At 38.7% G+C, this 17,435-nt stretch overlaps 1 protein-coding gene across 4 annotated transcripts in view; it reads left to right on the forward strand.

Moving 5' to 3' along the window:
• The window catches only part of NBEA (neurobeachin), an 873,840-nt gene that overhangs the window by 189,649 nt on the left and 666,756 nt on the right, over positions 1–17,435 (forward strand). For 3 of the 4 annotated variants that reach the window (XM_079778900.1, XM_079778901.1, XM_079778902.1), the window contains exon 11: positions 5,206–5,314. In XM_079778900.1, the coding sequence (XP_079635026.1) occupies positions 5,206–5,314 (109 nt within the window). Of the gene's footprint in view, positions 1–2,529; positions 2,636–5,205; positions 5,315–17,435 lie in introns of all 4 variants that reach the window. The other variant, XM_079778903.1, reaches the window with a different exon arrangement.

Raw genomic sequence — 17,435 nt, forward strand, 5'->3', positions numbered from 1 at the left:
TCAAATTGCAAACTGTTAGGCTTTGAGCGTTTTTTTGTTTTGTTTTACATTGGAGCCTTTTCAGTTAATATCTATCAGCCATTTTATAGACATTATGAATGGAGCTGATCAAAAGACTCTTGTTCTCAAATTATGTAAATACTGGTAGATATTACGTAATAACACATCATGTCATAACGGGTTTATAATTAATTTGTTTACATGATCAATTTTTTAAATTGTTTCTTTGATAAGACAAATTGTTATACCTTTCAGTTCACACTTTAATAAACTTCTATGTTTTTAGGCTGTGAATATATTTTGTCAGAAATAAAATAGGCTAATGAAATATAAAATCAAAGTTTGTTACCAAATAAAGGTAAAAATGTGTTACAGCTTGACAAACTTTTAATAGAGCCTTTTAAGACTGCTCTTAAATAGCCATGATAGAGGTAGCAATTGAATTAATATGGCGGCCTGTCTCATATCAGGTTGAAAGAAAAGAGAGAGATTACAGAGGCGAGATTTCATGGCGAAGTGCATGCGCAGTGATTTCATGTGCTACCCATTGTATTCCATCCATCCTTACATTTTATTGTGCTGCATTTCACTCTTTTCCTTTTTTGACTTGCAGATAAATGTATTTTACTTAATTTAGCATATATCTCCACTTGATGTCTTATTTGATGAATGTAACAGTTTGTGTACCAGGATTCATTGCATATGTAGGCAGGTAGGCAATGGTTTTTTGAGATAGTATCTTCAGGAATATATTGTCTAAAAGTGACAGCTAAATGTACCTGGAGTTGGAAACTTTGGGTTTGGGCATTTCTAATTTTGAACTGTGAAAAAATTTAACTCTTCTAACTTACTGTGAGAATTTTTGTGTGTGTATGTTGCTGAAAATTGTGTTGAGTATGAAATTATCTTGAGTATGGACTTGAATTGATTTCTTTTACAGTTTTATTCTTGCTATGATCACTCTCATCTCCAAAGAGTTTTGTAGTGGAAAAAAAACTAGTATTAAAACTATAGTATTAGCCCTAACCGGTTTGGCTCAGTGGATAGAGCATTGGCCTGTGGACTGAGGGGTCCCAGGTTCGATTCCGGTCAAGGACATGTACTTTGGTTGCGGGCACATCCCCAGTAGGGGGTGTGCAGGAGTCAGCTGATGTTTTTCTCTCATCGATGTTTCTAATTCTCTATCCCTCTCCCTTCCTCTCTGTAAAAAATCAATAAAATATATTTTTTTAAAACTATAGTATTAGATATTTTATGTAAGTTTATCTTTTGCAAGATTTCAATCTATTTCAATACTAAAGACATGAAACTTTATGAAAAAGCCAAAAGACCCTCCCCTTACCGGCACCTTAAATCTTATTAGGACTTGATCTACTTCTGAATTTATTCTGACAGTTACTTTGCTTGTAGTGAGTGTTTTTTAAAGATTAAAAACATTTTTATAAAGGTATGTGTTGAATCTCTGAGTGAATATAGAATATTTTATTTTAACTCTATTCCATTCTTAATATATTTAAACAACTCATCAAACTGAGGTACTTGCTTGTACAAAGCAAATTGAAAAGTGAATTTCTGTATTCTAATAACTGCTTTTGAACTGAACATAGGTTATATATTTAATATTAATCATTTCAGTAATAAAGTAGGTCTATCTATATGATATATTTTATCTTTAAATAATACAGTACCTCAATAAAACTTCTGTGATCATATCACATAAGTTATCCACATTAGTTACTTTAAAAAATAAATAAAGGGCAAATTAGAATGGATGAAATAATATTAAAATCAAGTAAAATCTACAGTTATATAAATTTTAATGGAACCTAAATATAGTCATATTTTTATTAGAAACATAATTTAGTTACATTTTTACATAGTTATTAAAATTCTTAGGTATTTATGGGCCAAGACTGATTGTGTGTGTGTGTGTGTGTGTGTGTGTGTGTGTGTGTGTGTGTTTTAAGATAATATGGGCCAGAAAGCTCTGGAGATTTTAATAAATATAGCAAGTTGTTAAATGTATTATACTATTTTTTTCAATTTTCCTAAGGTCTAGACCTTTATAAGTATGACACTTGAAATAAACATTATTTCCTAGTTTACTTGAAGCTTATTAAAAATTGAAAGATTGTTATTATTTTTAAGAAATAACCCTAAAGATACTTAGTGTCATTTTCCTTAAAAGGAGACAGAATTAAAAACCCATTAACTGTTTCTGAAGTGGAATTGCTATGTACAGAACATGTGTTACAATGTCTATTGAAAAGTTTAGCAGTTTTACCTTATGAGATAAAAATCAGAGTACTTTTTATCTATCAAGTAAAAAAATTCTGTGAACATCTCTTTCTAGCAATTGATACACTTTTCAAGAGAATTATCTCGTTTTGGCTGACACAGATACTTACTTTTGATTTATCCTATATATTTAGATCTTCTACAGTTGAACTGATGTGTCTAGACAGGAAGTGGTATGTAGGAGATATAGGAATGGGCTGAAGTATCCTTTATATTTGCCTTTGTATCTAGGGGAGTTGGAAATAGGCAAGAATGGAGAGAAATTTTGTATGGCAGTACACAGAATTTTGCAAGTTTATTGTGAGCCCTGCAGCAATCCGATGCATTTTAGTTACTGGTAAGTTTGTTAAATTATGTTTGAAAATGTACCTCTTCGAAGATGGCCATCTATTTACTATTACATCTACCATGCCAAATATATCTATTTTAAAGATTTAAGAAAGATATGGTATTGCTATTGCATTGGGTCTTAGGTATAAATGAATAATACCTTTGTTAGTGAATGAATTTGACTTTTTAATTCTTGTCATAGTTAAAATAGAAGTGAAATTAATATTATATGGATAGATTATATTGTGTTAAGATTTTGGAAAAATAAAATTAATATTTCTGGTTTTGTAATGAAACTCTAGTGTGTTTAGAAGTCTGAGTTAATTCATTAGATTGTTGCTAAAGAGTTGTCTTTCTGACATAAAAGAATAAGAAAAGCCATGGCATCCTTGTAATTTTATATGGGTCTACATAGGAGGAAGATTTATCATAAGAAATACTTTTTGCATTTTTTTATGGACCATAGGGACCATAGTGATGCTTTTCTGGTCTTTTTGGCAGTGCTGATGTTTAGGAATCCTAGTCATCTTCCTCTCTAAATCACTAACTCAGATGTAGTTTAAAACTCCATGAACAGATTAGGAAATTGTGTGATCTCTATGCAATCGCTGTCTTCATTCTTTTCACACATGTAGGCAGAAGTATTATGTATAACATTTCTTAAGCAGTTATTTGTGAAGTGGCTTTGACTATTGATACAATTCATTTAAAATGGACTAGATTGTTTTTAATAGCTGTTCTTTTTTACAGAAACATTTAAAAAATCCCAAGGAATTCCTTGGGAGTTGTGTTTTTCTTGTAAATATCTACCTTTGATTTTTAGGACAGAGTAAAACAATATCATTGTTTTGTAATAGTAGTTTACTTGTTTTTGTGGCTTAAAGATACAGGGCCAAATAATGTAATAGAATATTAATTTCCTGTAATGAAGTACTTTATTTTCAAATGTACTATATACTTTTATATAGTACATTTAAAAATAAATCTGTTAAACTCTTGATTTTTACAATAATGATAATTTTTGGTAATTATTTTTATGAGAATACTTTTCTAATTTGAACAAGTATAGCCTCACTGTTAGAGAAAAGTGTTGTTTGTAATTTTTATTGAAATCAGAAGAGCAACCCCCAGGTAGGTCAGGTAAGTGCCCATGACGCTCAAACCACTGAACCCTGCCGGCCAGGGCTCTCTGGATATTTTTTTACAAAAGTAATTTTTTTAATAACTCCAAAGAATATAATAACTTTAGATTATTTGGGGGGGGGGCCTTAGTAATTTTCAAGTTTTCCTCACTACCAGATTTTCTAATTTCTTTTAGGAATGAGTACTTGTGTGTTAAAATATATTTAGAAATTTGAGGCTTTACCCATGCTTGTGTATATAAATAAGGAATTTAGGGTCCTTGTAAAGCACTTTAAATAGATATTATTTTAATAGGTGGTAAAGTCTGGCTTATAATCATTTATTGCTATAAATTATGGTAACATATAACTAGAAATGCTGTCATGTATGAATGCTGCTGTTTGAAAATTGTTCTATGTAATTTTCTGAATATATTACCACAGCTTAATAAATTGCAATACTTTCTTTTTCTTTTGTTTCTTCATTCAGTTACCACATCAAGTGTTTTATGTTTGTCTGGCACATATCTTTATGTGCTTTTATGTGTTGTATATACATTGTGTTACTGTCACTTTTCATTTTAATATCACATAAATCATTTATTTTCTCTGCTCTCATGAACTTTCCTGAGGGCACATAGGGACATAAGTAACATGTTTCATGTGTCTCCGGATATATATTTTTTATTGACCCTTACTCAGAAGTGAGGATATTTTTTCCATTGATTTTTTTTTTTTTTTTTAGAGAGAGAGATAAACATCAGTGTGAAAGAGACACATCCATTGGTTGGTTGCCTCCCACATGTGCCCTGACTAAGGACAGGAAGGGGGTGTGGGAGTGGGGGCTTGGGGAGGGGTTAAACCTGCAACCTCCAGGTAGGTCTGGTAGGTGCCCATGACCAGTAGTTGAACCTGTGATCCTCTAGTGTGCAGGCTGACGCTCTAACCACTGAACCCTGCTGGCCAGGGCTCTCTGGATAATTTATAAAAAAATAATTAAAAAAAATAGGTCTAAATGAAAGGTTTATTTAAAAAATCAATGTGTGCTTCCAAAACAATCTTATATACCTATTTAAAATTCTCTAAGATAGCACGTTCTTTAAAGATATGATAAAGTCTTTATTATGATGAAGTGACATATTTTGGGGTGTGTTTCTTATGTTAAATTTATTTGAAACAGGGAATATATATGTGTATAGGTAAACTTAGATGTTTTGCCTTAGAACATAAAAAAATATACAGTTTGTTGATTTATGATATTTAATTTTAAATAGATGAATCTAGTTTTCTCATGTTTATAAGAAATATATTATTGCATAACGTAAGGTATAATAGTCATTTTCAGCAAAACAGAGGTTCGATTTAAATGTGGTTATCTTTTGTCATAAAAATATTGAAATTGAAAACTATAATCAACAGTTGATGATTATATAATGAAATTATCTGTACTTTGCAGTGCTACTCTTTTGGCTTTCCTGGTTGAACTGCTTAAAAGTTCAGTAGCCATGCAAGAACAGATGCTGGGTGGAAAAGGCTTTTTAGTCATTGGCTACTTACTTGAAAAGGTAAGTGACATGTAATGATGATTTTATTGTGTAGCCTACAAAGATGTACAACTGACACTCACTAATTATAGTTTTTCTATAGTTTCCTTTTTCATTAACTATAGAGAGGCTATATTTTAGGCTAATTCATAAGCATTTTTATATTATACACCTAGATGTAAGTGTAGACATTGAACTAAATTAGGTTAGAAATTTATATAATTAAGAAATTCTGAGTGAAAATAGAAACTAAAAAAGATATTTCATCTGCTTTTCTTTAAAGTTATAAGTTTGTTCTTAATTCTTTTTAAATTATGGAAACTGTTTTCCTATATCTTGAGTATTGATAATTACCTAGATTTATCTGAAATTACATTTTACATAAATGAGATTCTATAAAATGTCTTTGCCACATAACTGCACATGACACAGTAACTATCAGGAGCTACCCCTTACATAAACTTGTCATTTATTTACTAATGTTTTATCGGCATAATTTTAAAGTGAGCTTTTTTTTTTTAATCCTCACCCAAGGAAATTTTTCCATTGACAATCAGAGAGAGTGGAATAGAGAGGGAAAGACAGAAACATCGATGAGAGAGAGACACATTGATTAGTTGCCTCCTACATGAGCCCCGACCAGGGCCCGGGCCAGGGAGGAGCCTGCATCCAGGTATATGCCCTTGACTGGAATCAAACCTGGCACCCTTCGGGCCGCAGGCCTACACTCTGTACACTGAGCAAAACTGGCTAGGGCTGAAGTGAGCATTTTTTTACACTAAAACTTAGCTTAAAATTAGAAATATTGTGAAAACACTTCAATTCAAATAAATAGAATTCAGTACTTTCTCTTTCTCAGAATTAAGGTTCTTAATATTATACTGTCAATTTAGTGAGTAAAAATATTTTCTTGTTGTGGTTTTTATTTACATTTTTAAATTTTGAATAATATTGGATATATATATATATATATATATATATATATATATGTGTATGTGTGTGTGTGTGTGTGTGTGTGTGTGTGTATGTGTGTATATTGGACATTCTTCATTTCTCTTTTATGAAGTGCTTATTTATTCCTTTGCCAATTTTCCATATTACCTTCAAGACCCCTACTCCTAGGCAGTCTGTGATCTACTTTTTGTCTCTGATCTTATGTATTATAGATTTTTCTTGTAAGTGGAATCATATAGTAGTTGTCCTTTTGTAAATGGCTTATTTCACTAAGCATAATGTTTACAAAATTCATTGTTGTAGCATATATCAGAACTTCATTTCTTTTTCTGACTTAACAGAATTCCATCATATGTATTTATTGCATTTTCTCTATCTATTAATCTGTCAATGGATATTTGTATTGTTTCTATCTTTTGGCTACTATAAATAACTAGAGGCCCGGTGCACGAAATTCGTGCACGGGGGTGTATGTCCCTCAGCCCAGCCTGCACCCTCTCCAATCTGGGACCCGTCGAGGGATGTCCGACTGCCCGTTTAGGCCCGATCCCGGTAGGATATGGATCCTAACTGCTGGCTCCCAACTGCTCGCCTACCAGCCTTCCTGACTGCCCCTAACCACTTCTGCCTGCCAGCCTGATCACCCCCTAACCACTCCGCTGCCAGCCTGATTGATGCCTAACTGCTCCCCTGCCAGCCTGATTGCCCCTAACTGCCCTCCCCTGCAGGCCTGGTAACCCCTAACTGCCATCCCCTGTAGGCCTGGGTCCCCCACAACTGCCCTTCCCTGCAGGCCCGGTCGCCCCCAACTTCCCTCCTCTGCTGGCCTGGACACTCCCAACTGCCATCCCTTGCAGGCTTGGTCCCTCCCAGCTGCCCTCCCCTGCTGGCCTGATCACCCACAACTGCCCTCCCCTGCTGGCCATCTTGTGGTGGCCATCTTGTGTCCACATGGAGGCAGCCATCTTGTGTGTTGGAGTGATGGTCAATTTGCATATTACTCTTTTATTAGATAGGATTCTTTATTAGATGTATGATTTCCAAAGGTTGTGTTCCATTCTGTAGATCACTTTGTGTTATCATTTGCATTTCTCTGATAACAAGTTAAATTTAGCATTTTCATATTTTTATTGTCTTTTTGGTTATCTTCTTTCATTAAAATCTGCAGTATTTGCCTTTTCTCATTTGGATTTTCTATCATTTTTTTATTAAGTTTGGAACTTCTGTATATATCCCAGATATGACTCCTTTGTTGACTATGTATTACAAATATCTCTTCCTCTGTGGCTTGTCTTTTCACTCTCTTAATGGTATTTTTTAATGAACAAAAGTCCTTAACTTTAATATATGTCAAGTTTTCATTTTCTTTTATGATTAACCCATTTTGGATTCTTATGTATGCCAGAACCATAAGACTCAAAATTATGTTTTACTTTACACATTTAGATTTATAGTCAACCTCCAGTTGCATTTTGTATATAGTATGAAGTATAAAGGGCAAAATTTATTCCTCTCTCTCTCTCTCTCCCTCTCTCTCTCTCTCTTCAGGTATATATCCTATATAATAAAAGCCTAGGTGGTGTCACGTGACATTATCACAAGATGGCCACCACAAGATGGTCATCACAAGATGGTCAGCAGGGGAGGGCAGTTGGGGGCTAACAGGCCAGCAGAGGGAGGGGCATTTAGCAGCAACCACGCTGGCAGAGAAGAGCAGTTAGGGCGACCAGGCCTGCATGGGAGGGCAGTTAGGGGCGACTAGGTTGGAAGGGGAGGGCAGTTGAGGGCTACCAGGCCAGTAGGGGAGGGCAGTTGGGGGCCATCAGGCTGGCAGAGGAGGACAGTTGGCGGCGAGATCAGGCCTGCAGGGGAGGGCATTTGGGGGCGAGATCAGGCTGGCAGGTTATTGCAGTTGGGGGTGAGATCAGGCTGGCAGGGGAGGACAGTTGAGGGCAATCCCGCCGTCAGGCGAGGGCAGTTAGGGACGACCAGGCTGGCAGGGGAGGGCAGTTTTGGGGGCGACCAGGCCTGCAGGGGAGGGCAGTTTTGGGGGCGACCAGGCCTGCAGGGGAGGGGAGTTGGGGGCAACCAGGCTATCAGGGGAGGGAAGTTGGGGGTGACCAGGCTGGCAGGGGAGGGTAGTTGGGAGCCATCAGGCTGGCAGAGGAGGGCAGTTGGGAGTGAGATCAGGCCTGCAGGGGAGGGCAATCGGCAATCGGGGGCAATCAGGCTGGCAGAGGAGGGCAGTTGGGGGCCAGCAGGGGAAGGCAGTTGGGAGCGATCAGGCCGGCAGGGGAGGGCAGTTGGGGGCTGACAGGGGAGCAGTTAGGCGTCAATCAGGCCAGCCTGGGAGCAGTTAGGGGGCAATCAGGCTGACAGGCAGAGGTGGTTAGGAGCCAATGATCCTGGAGGGATGTCCGACTGCCGGGATCGGGCCTAAACCGGCAGTCGGATATCCCCTGAGGGGTCTCAGATTGGAGAGGGTGCAGGCCGGGTTGAGGGACACCCCCCCCCCATGCAAGAATTTAGTGCACCGGGCCTCTAGTGTGTAAATAAATAGGTAACTGGGTGACCATGTGTACATTAGGTCATTTCCAGAATCTTACTATTGTGGTATTTTTTTTATCTTTGACGCAGTACAACATTATCTTGATACCTCATAGTGTGCCATCTAGTTTTATTTTTCTTCAAAATTGCCTTGGCTATTCTTGGTCTCTGAACGAGCATATACATCAGCCTTTCAATTTTCACATACAAAAAAATTTTCTAGGGTTTTTATTGTATTACTAGAAGCCCGGTGCACGAAATTCGTGCACGGTAGGGGGTTGTCCCTCAGCCCAGCCTGTACCCTCTCCAATCTGGGACTCCTGGAGGGATGTCCGACTGCCCGTTTAGGCCCGATCTGGTGGATCCTGGTCCGACTACCCGTTTAGGCCCACCAGGATCGGGCCTAAACGGGCAGTCAGACATCCCTCTCACAATCCAGGACTGCTGGCTCCCAACTGCTTGCCTGCCTTCCTTCCTGATTGCCCCTAACCGCTTCTGCCTGCCAGCCTGATCACCCCCTAACCACTCTGCTTCCAGCCTGGTTGATGCTTAACTGCTCCCCTGCCAGCCTGTTTGCCCCCAACTTCCCTCCTCTGCCAGCCTGGTCACCCCTAACTGCCCTCTCCTGCAGTTGATCACCTCCAACTGCCCTCCCTTGCAAGCCTGGTCCCTCTCAACTGCCCTCCCTTGCAGGCCTGGTTCCTCCCAACTGCCCTCCCTTGCAGGCCGGGTGCCTCCCAACTGCCCTCTCCTGCTGGCCATCTTGTGGTGGCCATCTTGTGTCCACATGGGGGCAGGATCTTTGACCACATGGGGGCAGCCATATTGTGTGTTGCAGTGATGATCAATCTATATATTATTCTTTTATTAGATAGGATAGAGGCCTGGTGCACGGGTGGGGGCCAGCTGGTTTGCCCTGAAGGGTGTCACAGATAAGGGTGGGGGTTCCCTTGGGGTGTGGGGTGGCCTGAACGAGGGGCCTGTGGTGGTTTGCAGGCCGGCCACGCCCCCTGGCAACCCAAGGGGAGGCCCTGGTATCTGGAATTTATTTTCTTTCTACAATTGAAACTTTGTAGCCTGGGGCGGAGCCAAGCCTGCTGCTCCCTCCGGGGTGGCAGCCATTTCTGTGGCAGTTAATTCACCTTCTACAATTGAAACTTTGTAGCCTTAAGCGGGTGAGCCCGGCCAGGGTGTGCGGAAAGCTTTGCTTCCCCTGTTGCCGCCGGCAACCCTGGCCTGCTCTCTCAAGCTCCATTCTGCCGCCATTTGTTTGAATTTGTTTACCTTCTATAATTGAAACTTTGTAGCTTGAGTGGAGGCTTAGGCCTGCAACGGCTATGGAAAGCTTGGCTTGCTCTGTTACCTGGGAAACCTTGCTCTCTGTGGCTGTAGCCATCTTGGATTGGGGTTAATTTGCATACTCGCCCTGATTGGCTGGTGGGTGTGGCTTGGCTGGTGGGCGTGGCTTATGTAGCGGAGTGATGGTTAAATTGCATATTACCATTTTATTAGAGAGGATGTTGATTTTTACATTGAATCTTTCAATTCATACACTTCTTATATCATTCTGTTTATTTAGGTGTCTTGATTTCTGTGTAGAAAAATTTTTGCTGAAATTTTTCCTAGATACTTGAGGTTTTACAAATTTCCTTTTTTTTTTTTTAATTTGTCATTGGTACGTAGAAATATAGTTGGTCTTTATATTGATCTTTTATATACTGATCTTGCTATTACTTTATTAAACCTAGTAGTTTGTAGATTTTTTAAAATTCTGTGAAAGCCCTAACCAGTTTTGCTCAGTGGATAGAGCGTCAGCCTGTGGACTGAAGGGTCCCAGGTTCGATTCCTGTCAAGGGCATGTACCTTGGTTGTGGGCACATCCCCAGTAAGGGGTGTGCAGGAGGCAGCTGTTCAATGTTTCTCTCTCATCGATGTTTCTAACTCTCTATCCTTCTCCCTTCCTCCCTGTAAAAAAGAACTAAAATAAAAAAATAAAAATTCTGTTAAAAGTTATATATCTGAGAATGAGAACTTTTTTTCTTTCTGATACTTTTTATGCCTCCCCTCCCTTTGACTAACTGTACTATCTAAGCCATTCAGTATAGTGTCAAATAGAGGTTGCAATGGTGGGCATTCCTAACTTATTTCAGATTTCATGGGCAAAGATTTTAATAATTTTCCACTAAGTAAGATTAGTAGGCTATAAATTACATTTTGTTGATTCTTTAAATCAAGTTAAGAAACTATTTCAAGTTTGCTAAGAGTTTTCTTTATTAAAAACAGGTATTGAATTTTATCAAGTGCCTTTTCTGCATTAGTTGAGATAGTTATAATGTTCCTACATTTTTTTTTATTAGTTTAGTGAATTATATTGATTTTCAAATGTGAAACCATTCTGATATTCCTGGAATCCTGTCTAGCCTTCAATTCATTCTCATTCCAACCAGTTTTCATCTCTTTACTTCCCTTAAAATGGCTATGTGTCACCCATAGGCTTCATGTTCTTTCTTTATGATTCTCAATCTACATCGTACTTGACCTTTTAATAATATTTCAGTTTAACATTCTTTCCTTGAAATGCTTTCTTCAATTGTATTTTGTGACAGTATTCTTTGTTTCTTCTTACCTCCTTGGACTTTTTTTATTCTCTTTGTAGTTCCTCCCCTTGTTTCTAAATTCTAAAGACTGTACTATCTTGTTATCTAATCCTGGAAACCTTTTTACTTTTCTGTTTACATTTAATTGAGTTTATCAGTCCCTTAACTTTTATTATCCTGTAAATACTACATATTCTCAAATATATATCTCAGACCACAATCTTTTCTTTGACTGCTAATCTCTCATATACAGCTCAAGATGGATGTCTAATAAGCATCATAAATATAAATTATCCAAACTTACTTTTTATTTTCCTCTCTAACCTTTAATCGTTCAGTCTTCTCTTAGTTAACAATAACACCATTCAACAAGTACTTCAGACCAAAAATGTTAATCCTTTTTTTAAGAGCATTTTCTTTTTAAATGTATTTTTTATTTTTATTGTTATTGATTTCAGAGCAGAGGGGAGAGGGAGAGAGAGAGACATCAATGATGAGAGAGAATCAATGATTGGCTGCCTTCTGCATGCCCCCTACTGGGCATTGAGCCTGCAAACTGGGCATTTGCCCTTAACCGGAATCAAACTTGGGACCATTCAGTCTGTAGGCTCATGCTCTATTCACTGAGCCAAACTGGCTAGGGCAGTGGTCAGCAAAGCCAAATATCAACAGTACAACGATTGAAATTTCTTTTGAGAACCAAATTTTTTAAACTTAAACTTATTCTAACGCCACTTCTTCAAAATAGACTTGCCCAGGCTGTGGTATTTTGTGGAAGAGCCACACTCAAGGGGCCAAAGAGCCGCATGTGGCTCGCGAGCCGCAGTTTGCCGACCACGGGGCTAGGGCAATGTTAATCCTTTTTTACTCTACTTTTTCACACAGTAAATTCGTACTATCAGCAAATTGTATTGCTTAGTATCAAAATATATCCCGGAATAATAACTACTTTATACTTACTATTCTGCACCTTTCTATATTCTATATATATAAAAGCGTAATATGCAAATCGACCGCCGGCTGAACAACTGGTCACTATGATGTGCACTGACCACCAGGGGGCAGACGCTCAAAACATGAGCTGCCGGCAAACCTCTTGGTCCCTCCCCCCAGCCTGCAGGCTCTGATCGCCCAATGGGGAAGCAGGGGAGGGTGGCGGCAGATGCAGGCAGCGCCAGGCCAAGGTGGGTGTGAGCGAGCGGGGCCCCGATCACCCTGCCAGTTGCCTCAAACACAGGGCAACTGGCGTCAGCGGCAGGGGGGCGGGGACAGCTGCTGGCAACTGGGGAAGATTGGCCCTTATCGCAGGCCAGGCCTAGGGACCCTACCCATGCTAGAATTTCATGTGCTGGGTCTCTAGTACATTGATATTATCTTAGTTCAAATTGCCATCTTTCACCATTGGTTACTCATAGTCCATTTTTCACTTGCATTCAGAGTAAAATTTGTCAGATCTTACAAGTCTATCCTGTTTATAGTAAATTCACAAATTTCTTACTTCTGATAATATATCTTTAACATTCTCCTTTTTGCCTTTTCTTTTGCAGTCATATGAGAGGCCTTGATATTCATCACATTTGGACTGTTTCATGAAAAACTTTTAATGTATTTTGTTTTATTTTGCCAAAATATGAATGACACCATGATTACTCTAAATAGAATAGTAACCCTTCCCTGACCATCAGTATCTGTCTACCCGGCTAATTTTTATAGCACTATTCTGATATATTTTAAAAAATGTTTATTTTCTAGCTTCTTTCACTGGAATGTAGTTTTCGGATTCATGAAAGCAAGGACAATATCTTTTTTTCCTCACTTTATTGCTGTATCCTCGGCACCTAAAAGAGTGACTGACAACAAACATTTGTTGAATAAATGAAATGTACTTACATGCTTCTTTGATTACCTAAAAAGAATATGCTTTCTCAGATTATTCATTATACTGTTATTTATTTATTCATTTAAAATGTATATTGGTTTTTATTGATTTTAGAGAGAGGAAGGGAGAGGGAGAGAGAGCTAGAAACATCAGTGATGAGAGAGAATCATTGATTGGTTGCCTACTGCATGCCCCTTACTGGACATCAAGTCTGCAACCCAGGCATGTGCCCTTTATGGGAATTGAACCTGAGACCCTTCAGTTTGCAGGCCAATGCTCTATCCACTGAGCCCAACTGGCTAGGGCTATACTGTTTTCTTTTTAAATAATCGGCTGCCAGGTGAATAGTATCTATACTAATAAAAGGGTAATATGCTAATTAGACCAGCTAGACCGGACATCTTCTGGACATCTTTCCAGACAAAGCCACGGTGTCGGGGGCCGAGGCAGAGGCAATTAGGGGCGATCACGCAGGCAGGCAAAGAGGTTAGGGGTGATCAGGCCGGCAGGGGAGAGCAGTTAGGGTTGATCAGGCCGGCAGGGGACAGCAGTTAGGGGCGATCAGGCCAGCAGGGGACAGCGGTTAGGGGCAATCAGGCCAGCAGGGGAGAGTGGTTGTGGCAATCAGGCCAGCGGGGGACAGCGGTTAGGGACAATCAGGCCAGCAGGGTTGAATGGCTAGGGGCGATTAGGCCGGCAGGGGACAGCGGTTAGTGGTGATCAGGCCAGCAGGAGAGCAGTTAGGGGCATCTAGCAGGCAGAGGTGCTTAGGGGCGATCAGGCAGGCTGGCAGAGGGGTTAGGGGTGATCAGGCAGGCAGGCGTGTGAGTGATTAAGAGCCAGTGGTCCCAGATTGCAAGAGGGATGTCCAACTGCCAGCAGGTCCCAGATTGGATAGGGTAAAGGCCAGACTGAGGGAACCACCCTTCCCCGTGCTTGAATTTTTTGCACTGGGCCTCTAGTAGATAATAAAGATTCCATTTCTATTTTATCATCAACTGATAACAAGTTAGTGGTTAACTGTCTTACCTTTATCTCCTTGTCTGGAAAGGTATTAAGATATTATCAAGGAAGATAATCTAGAATCAGTAAGATATCAAAGAAGGTAGTCTGATGGAAGGCCTTGGTATTCATCACATTTAGACTGTTTCATGAAAAACTTTTAATGTATTTTGTTTTATTTTGCCAAAATATGAATGTTCTTGAATCTATTATTACTGAATAAGAATGGAATATATGAGATAAGCTATGTGAAATTATAACAAGTGAAGGAGCTGGCTAAAGCTTTAAATATTCATTGATCTCTTATTTAATTGTATTCACCTATCCATTAATAGTATTTTAGAATTTGAAAGTATTATATTCTTTTCATTAAAGTTCCTTTAAAATGAGAGCCCAATTCTTGCCGTTTTGTTTTTACTCAAATATTTTATTTTTGTCCCGCTGTCTCTTGTAAGAACTCAGCTATTTGTTAGAACCATTTACTTTATCTTCTCAAAACATTATCATGTAAAGTTAAGCTTTAAGGCTTGTTTTGAATTTTGTAGGATTATTAGAGGACCTGTGCACTTGTGCACCAGTGGGGTCCCTCGACATGGCCTATGGGGATTGTGCTGAAACCAGGTCTCCGACATCCCCCAAGGGGTCCCGGATTGCGAGAGGGAGGTTCTTGGGTGGCACAACCCGGAATTGGTCTCCCTCATCTCTGGTTCCTGACACATCACCCCAAAACCACAGCTGCCAAGTCACTGTAGCTCGGCAGCTCCTGTGTTGAGCGTCTCTCCCCTGGTGGTTAGTGTGCGCATCATAGCTACCGGTCAGAGCTTCTGCCCCCTGGTTGTCATTGCGCCTCATAGGTATTGGTAGGACAGTTGAATGGTCATACAGTTGCTTAGGCTTTTATATATATAGATTGCTTATCTACTAAGCATTGGTGTTTTGTCAAACACACAAGCCTACTAATACAATACAAAATCATTGCTGGTGTTATCATACTTCACCCTAATTAAATGCTACCTTCTGAATAATACCTTCCTTTAACCACCCATCTACAAATTTCCTATCCACTTTATGTTTTTTTCATTCATTTATAAATATTTAACATGCTACATATTTTACCTTTTTATTTTATTTATTGTTTACGTCTGCCTTCTTTCACCTATGAGGACAGCCTTTTTTTTCTTTTTGTTTTCTTAACTGTTCTTTCCACAGTGCTGAGGAGAGTGCCCAAAAATTGTAAATATTCAACATATAATTTTTTAAATGGCTAAATGAAAAGTAAAATGCTCTAACTTTACAGTAAAAGAAAAGGATATAATGGTTTTACAAGTTGAGGGAGCATGATAGAGAAAGCATATGAAACAAATTGGTGCTAAGCGGGTGAAATTGGGCCAAAGAAATATTTGATTAGTTCAATGAAAAGTTTCTAATTTTGAATTTTAGTTCCTTTATGTACTTAGAGCAATCTTCACTACTCTTTTTTTTTAATTAAAATTCTTTATTATTTAAAGTATTACATATGTCTCCTTTTTCACCCATTGACCTCTCCCCGAATGCTCCCACCCTACAGCATATGCCTTCACCCCTCCAACTGTCTCTGTCCATTGGTTATGCTTATATGCATGCATACAAGTCCTTTGGTTAATCTCTTACCCACTCCCTCCTCCTCCTCCCCTCCCCCACATTCTCTCTGAGGTTTCACAGTCTGTTCCATGCTTCTTGTTTCTGGATCTATTTTTGTTCATCAGTTCATGCTCATTATATTCCACAAATGAGTGGTAACCTGTGATATTTATCTTTCTTCTACTGGCTTATTTCGCTTAGCATAATGCTCTCCAGGTCCATCCATTCTGTTGTGAATGGTAAGAGTTCTTTCTTTTTTTTACAGCAGTGTAGTATTCCATTGTGTAGATGTACCACAATTTTTTTTACTTTTTTTTAATCCACTCACCTGCTGCTGGGCACCTAGGCTTTTTACAAATCTTAGCTATTATAAATTGTGCTGCTGTGAACATAGGGATGCATATATCATTTCTGATTAGTGTTTCTGATTTCTTGGGATATATTTCTGGGAATGAGATGATTGGGTCAAATGGGAGTTCCATTTTAAATTTTTTGAGGAAACTCCATACTGTTTTCCAAAGTGGCTGCACCAGTCTGCATTCCCACCAGCAGTGCACGAGGGTTCCTTTTTCTCCACATCCTCACCAGCACTTGTCATTTGTCGATTTGTTGGCGATAGCCATTTTGACAAGTGTGAGATGGTACCTCGTTGTCGTTTTGATTTGCATCTTTCAGATGATTAGTGACTTTGAGCAAGTTTTCATATGTCTCTTGGCTTTCTATATGTCCACTTTTGAAAAGTGTCTATTTAGGTCCTTTGCCCTTTTTTTGATTGGATTGTTTATCTTCCTTTTGTTACATTTTATGAGTTCCTTATAAATTTTCGAGATTAAATCCTTATCAGATATAACATTGGCAAATATGTTCTCCCATGCAGTGGGCTTTCTTGATGTTTTATTGATGGTTTCTTTTGCTGTAGAGAAGATTTTTATTTTGATGTAGTCCCATTTGTTTATTATTTTATTAGTTTCCATTGTCCTAGGACCTGTATCAATAACGATATTGCTATGACATATGTCTGATATTTTGCTGTGTATGGCTTCTTCTACGATTTTTATGGTTTGCTGTCTTACGTTTAAGTCCTTTATCCATTTTGAGTTTATTTTTGAGTGTGGTGTAAGTTAGTAGTCTAGTTTCATTCTTTTGCATGTACCTGTCCAATTTTCCCAACACCAATTATTGAAGAGACTGTCTTGATTCGATTGTATGCTCTTGCCTCCTTTATCAAATATTAATTGAGTATAATGCCTTGGGTTGATTTCTGGGTTCTCTGTTCTGTTCTGTTGGTCTGTATATCTGTTCCTGTGCCAGTACCTGACAGTTTTGAGAAAAGTGGCTTTGGAATATAGCTTGATATCTGGTATTGTGATCCCTCCAACTTTGTTCTTCTTTCTTAGGATTGCTGTGGCTCTTCCGGGTCTTTTTTTATTCCATATGAATTTTTAGAGAGTTTGTTCTAGGTATGTGAAATATGCCGTTGGTATTTGGATGGGGATTGCATTGAATCTATAGATTTCATTTTAATGATGTTGATTCTACCAGT

The sequence above is a fragment of the Cnephaeus nilssonii genome (genome assembly GCF_951640355.1).
Source record: "Cnephaeus nilssonii genome assembly, chromosome: 8".
Classification (NCBI taxonomy): domain Eukaryota; kingdom Metazoa; phylum Chordata; class Mammalia; order Chiroptera; family Vespertilionidae; genus Cnephaeus; species Cnephaeus nilssonii.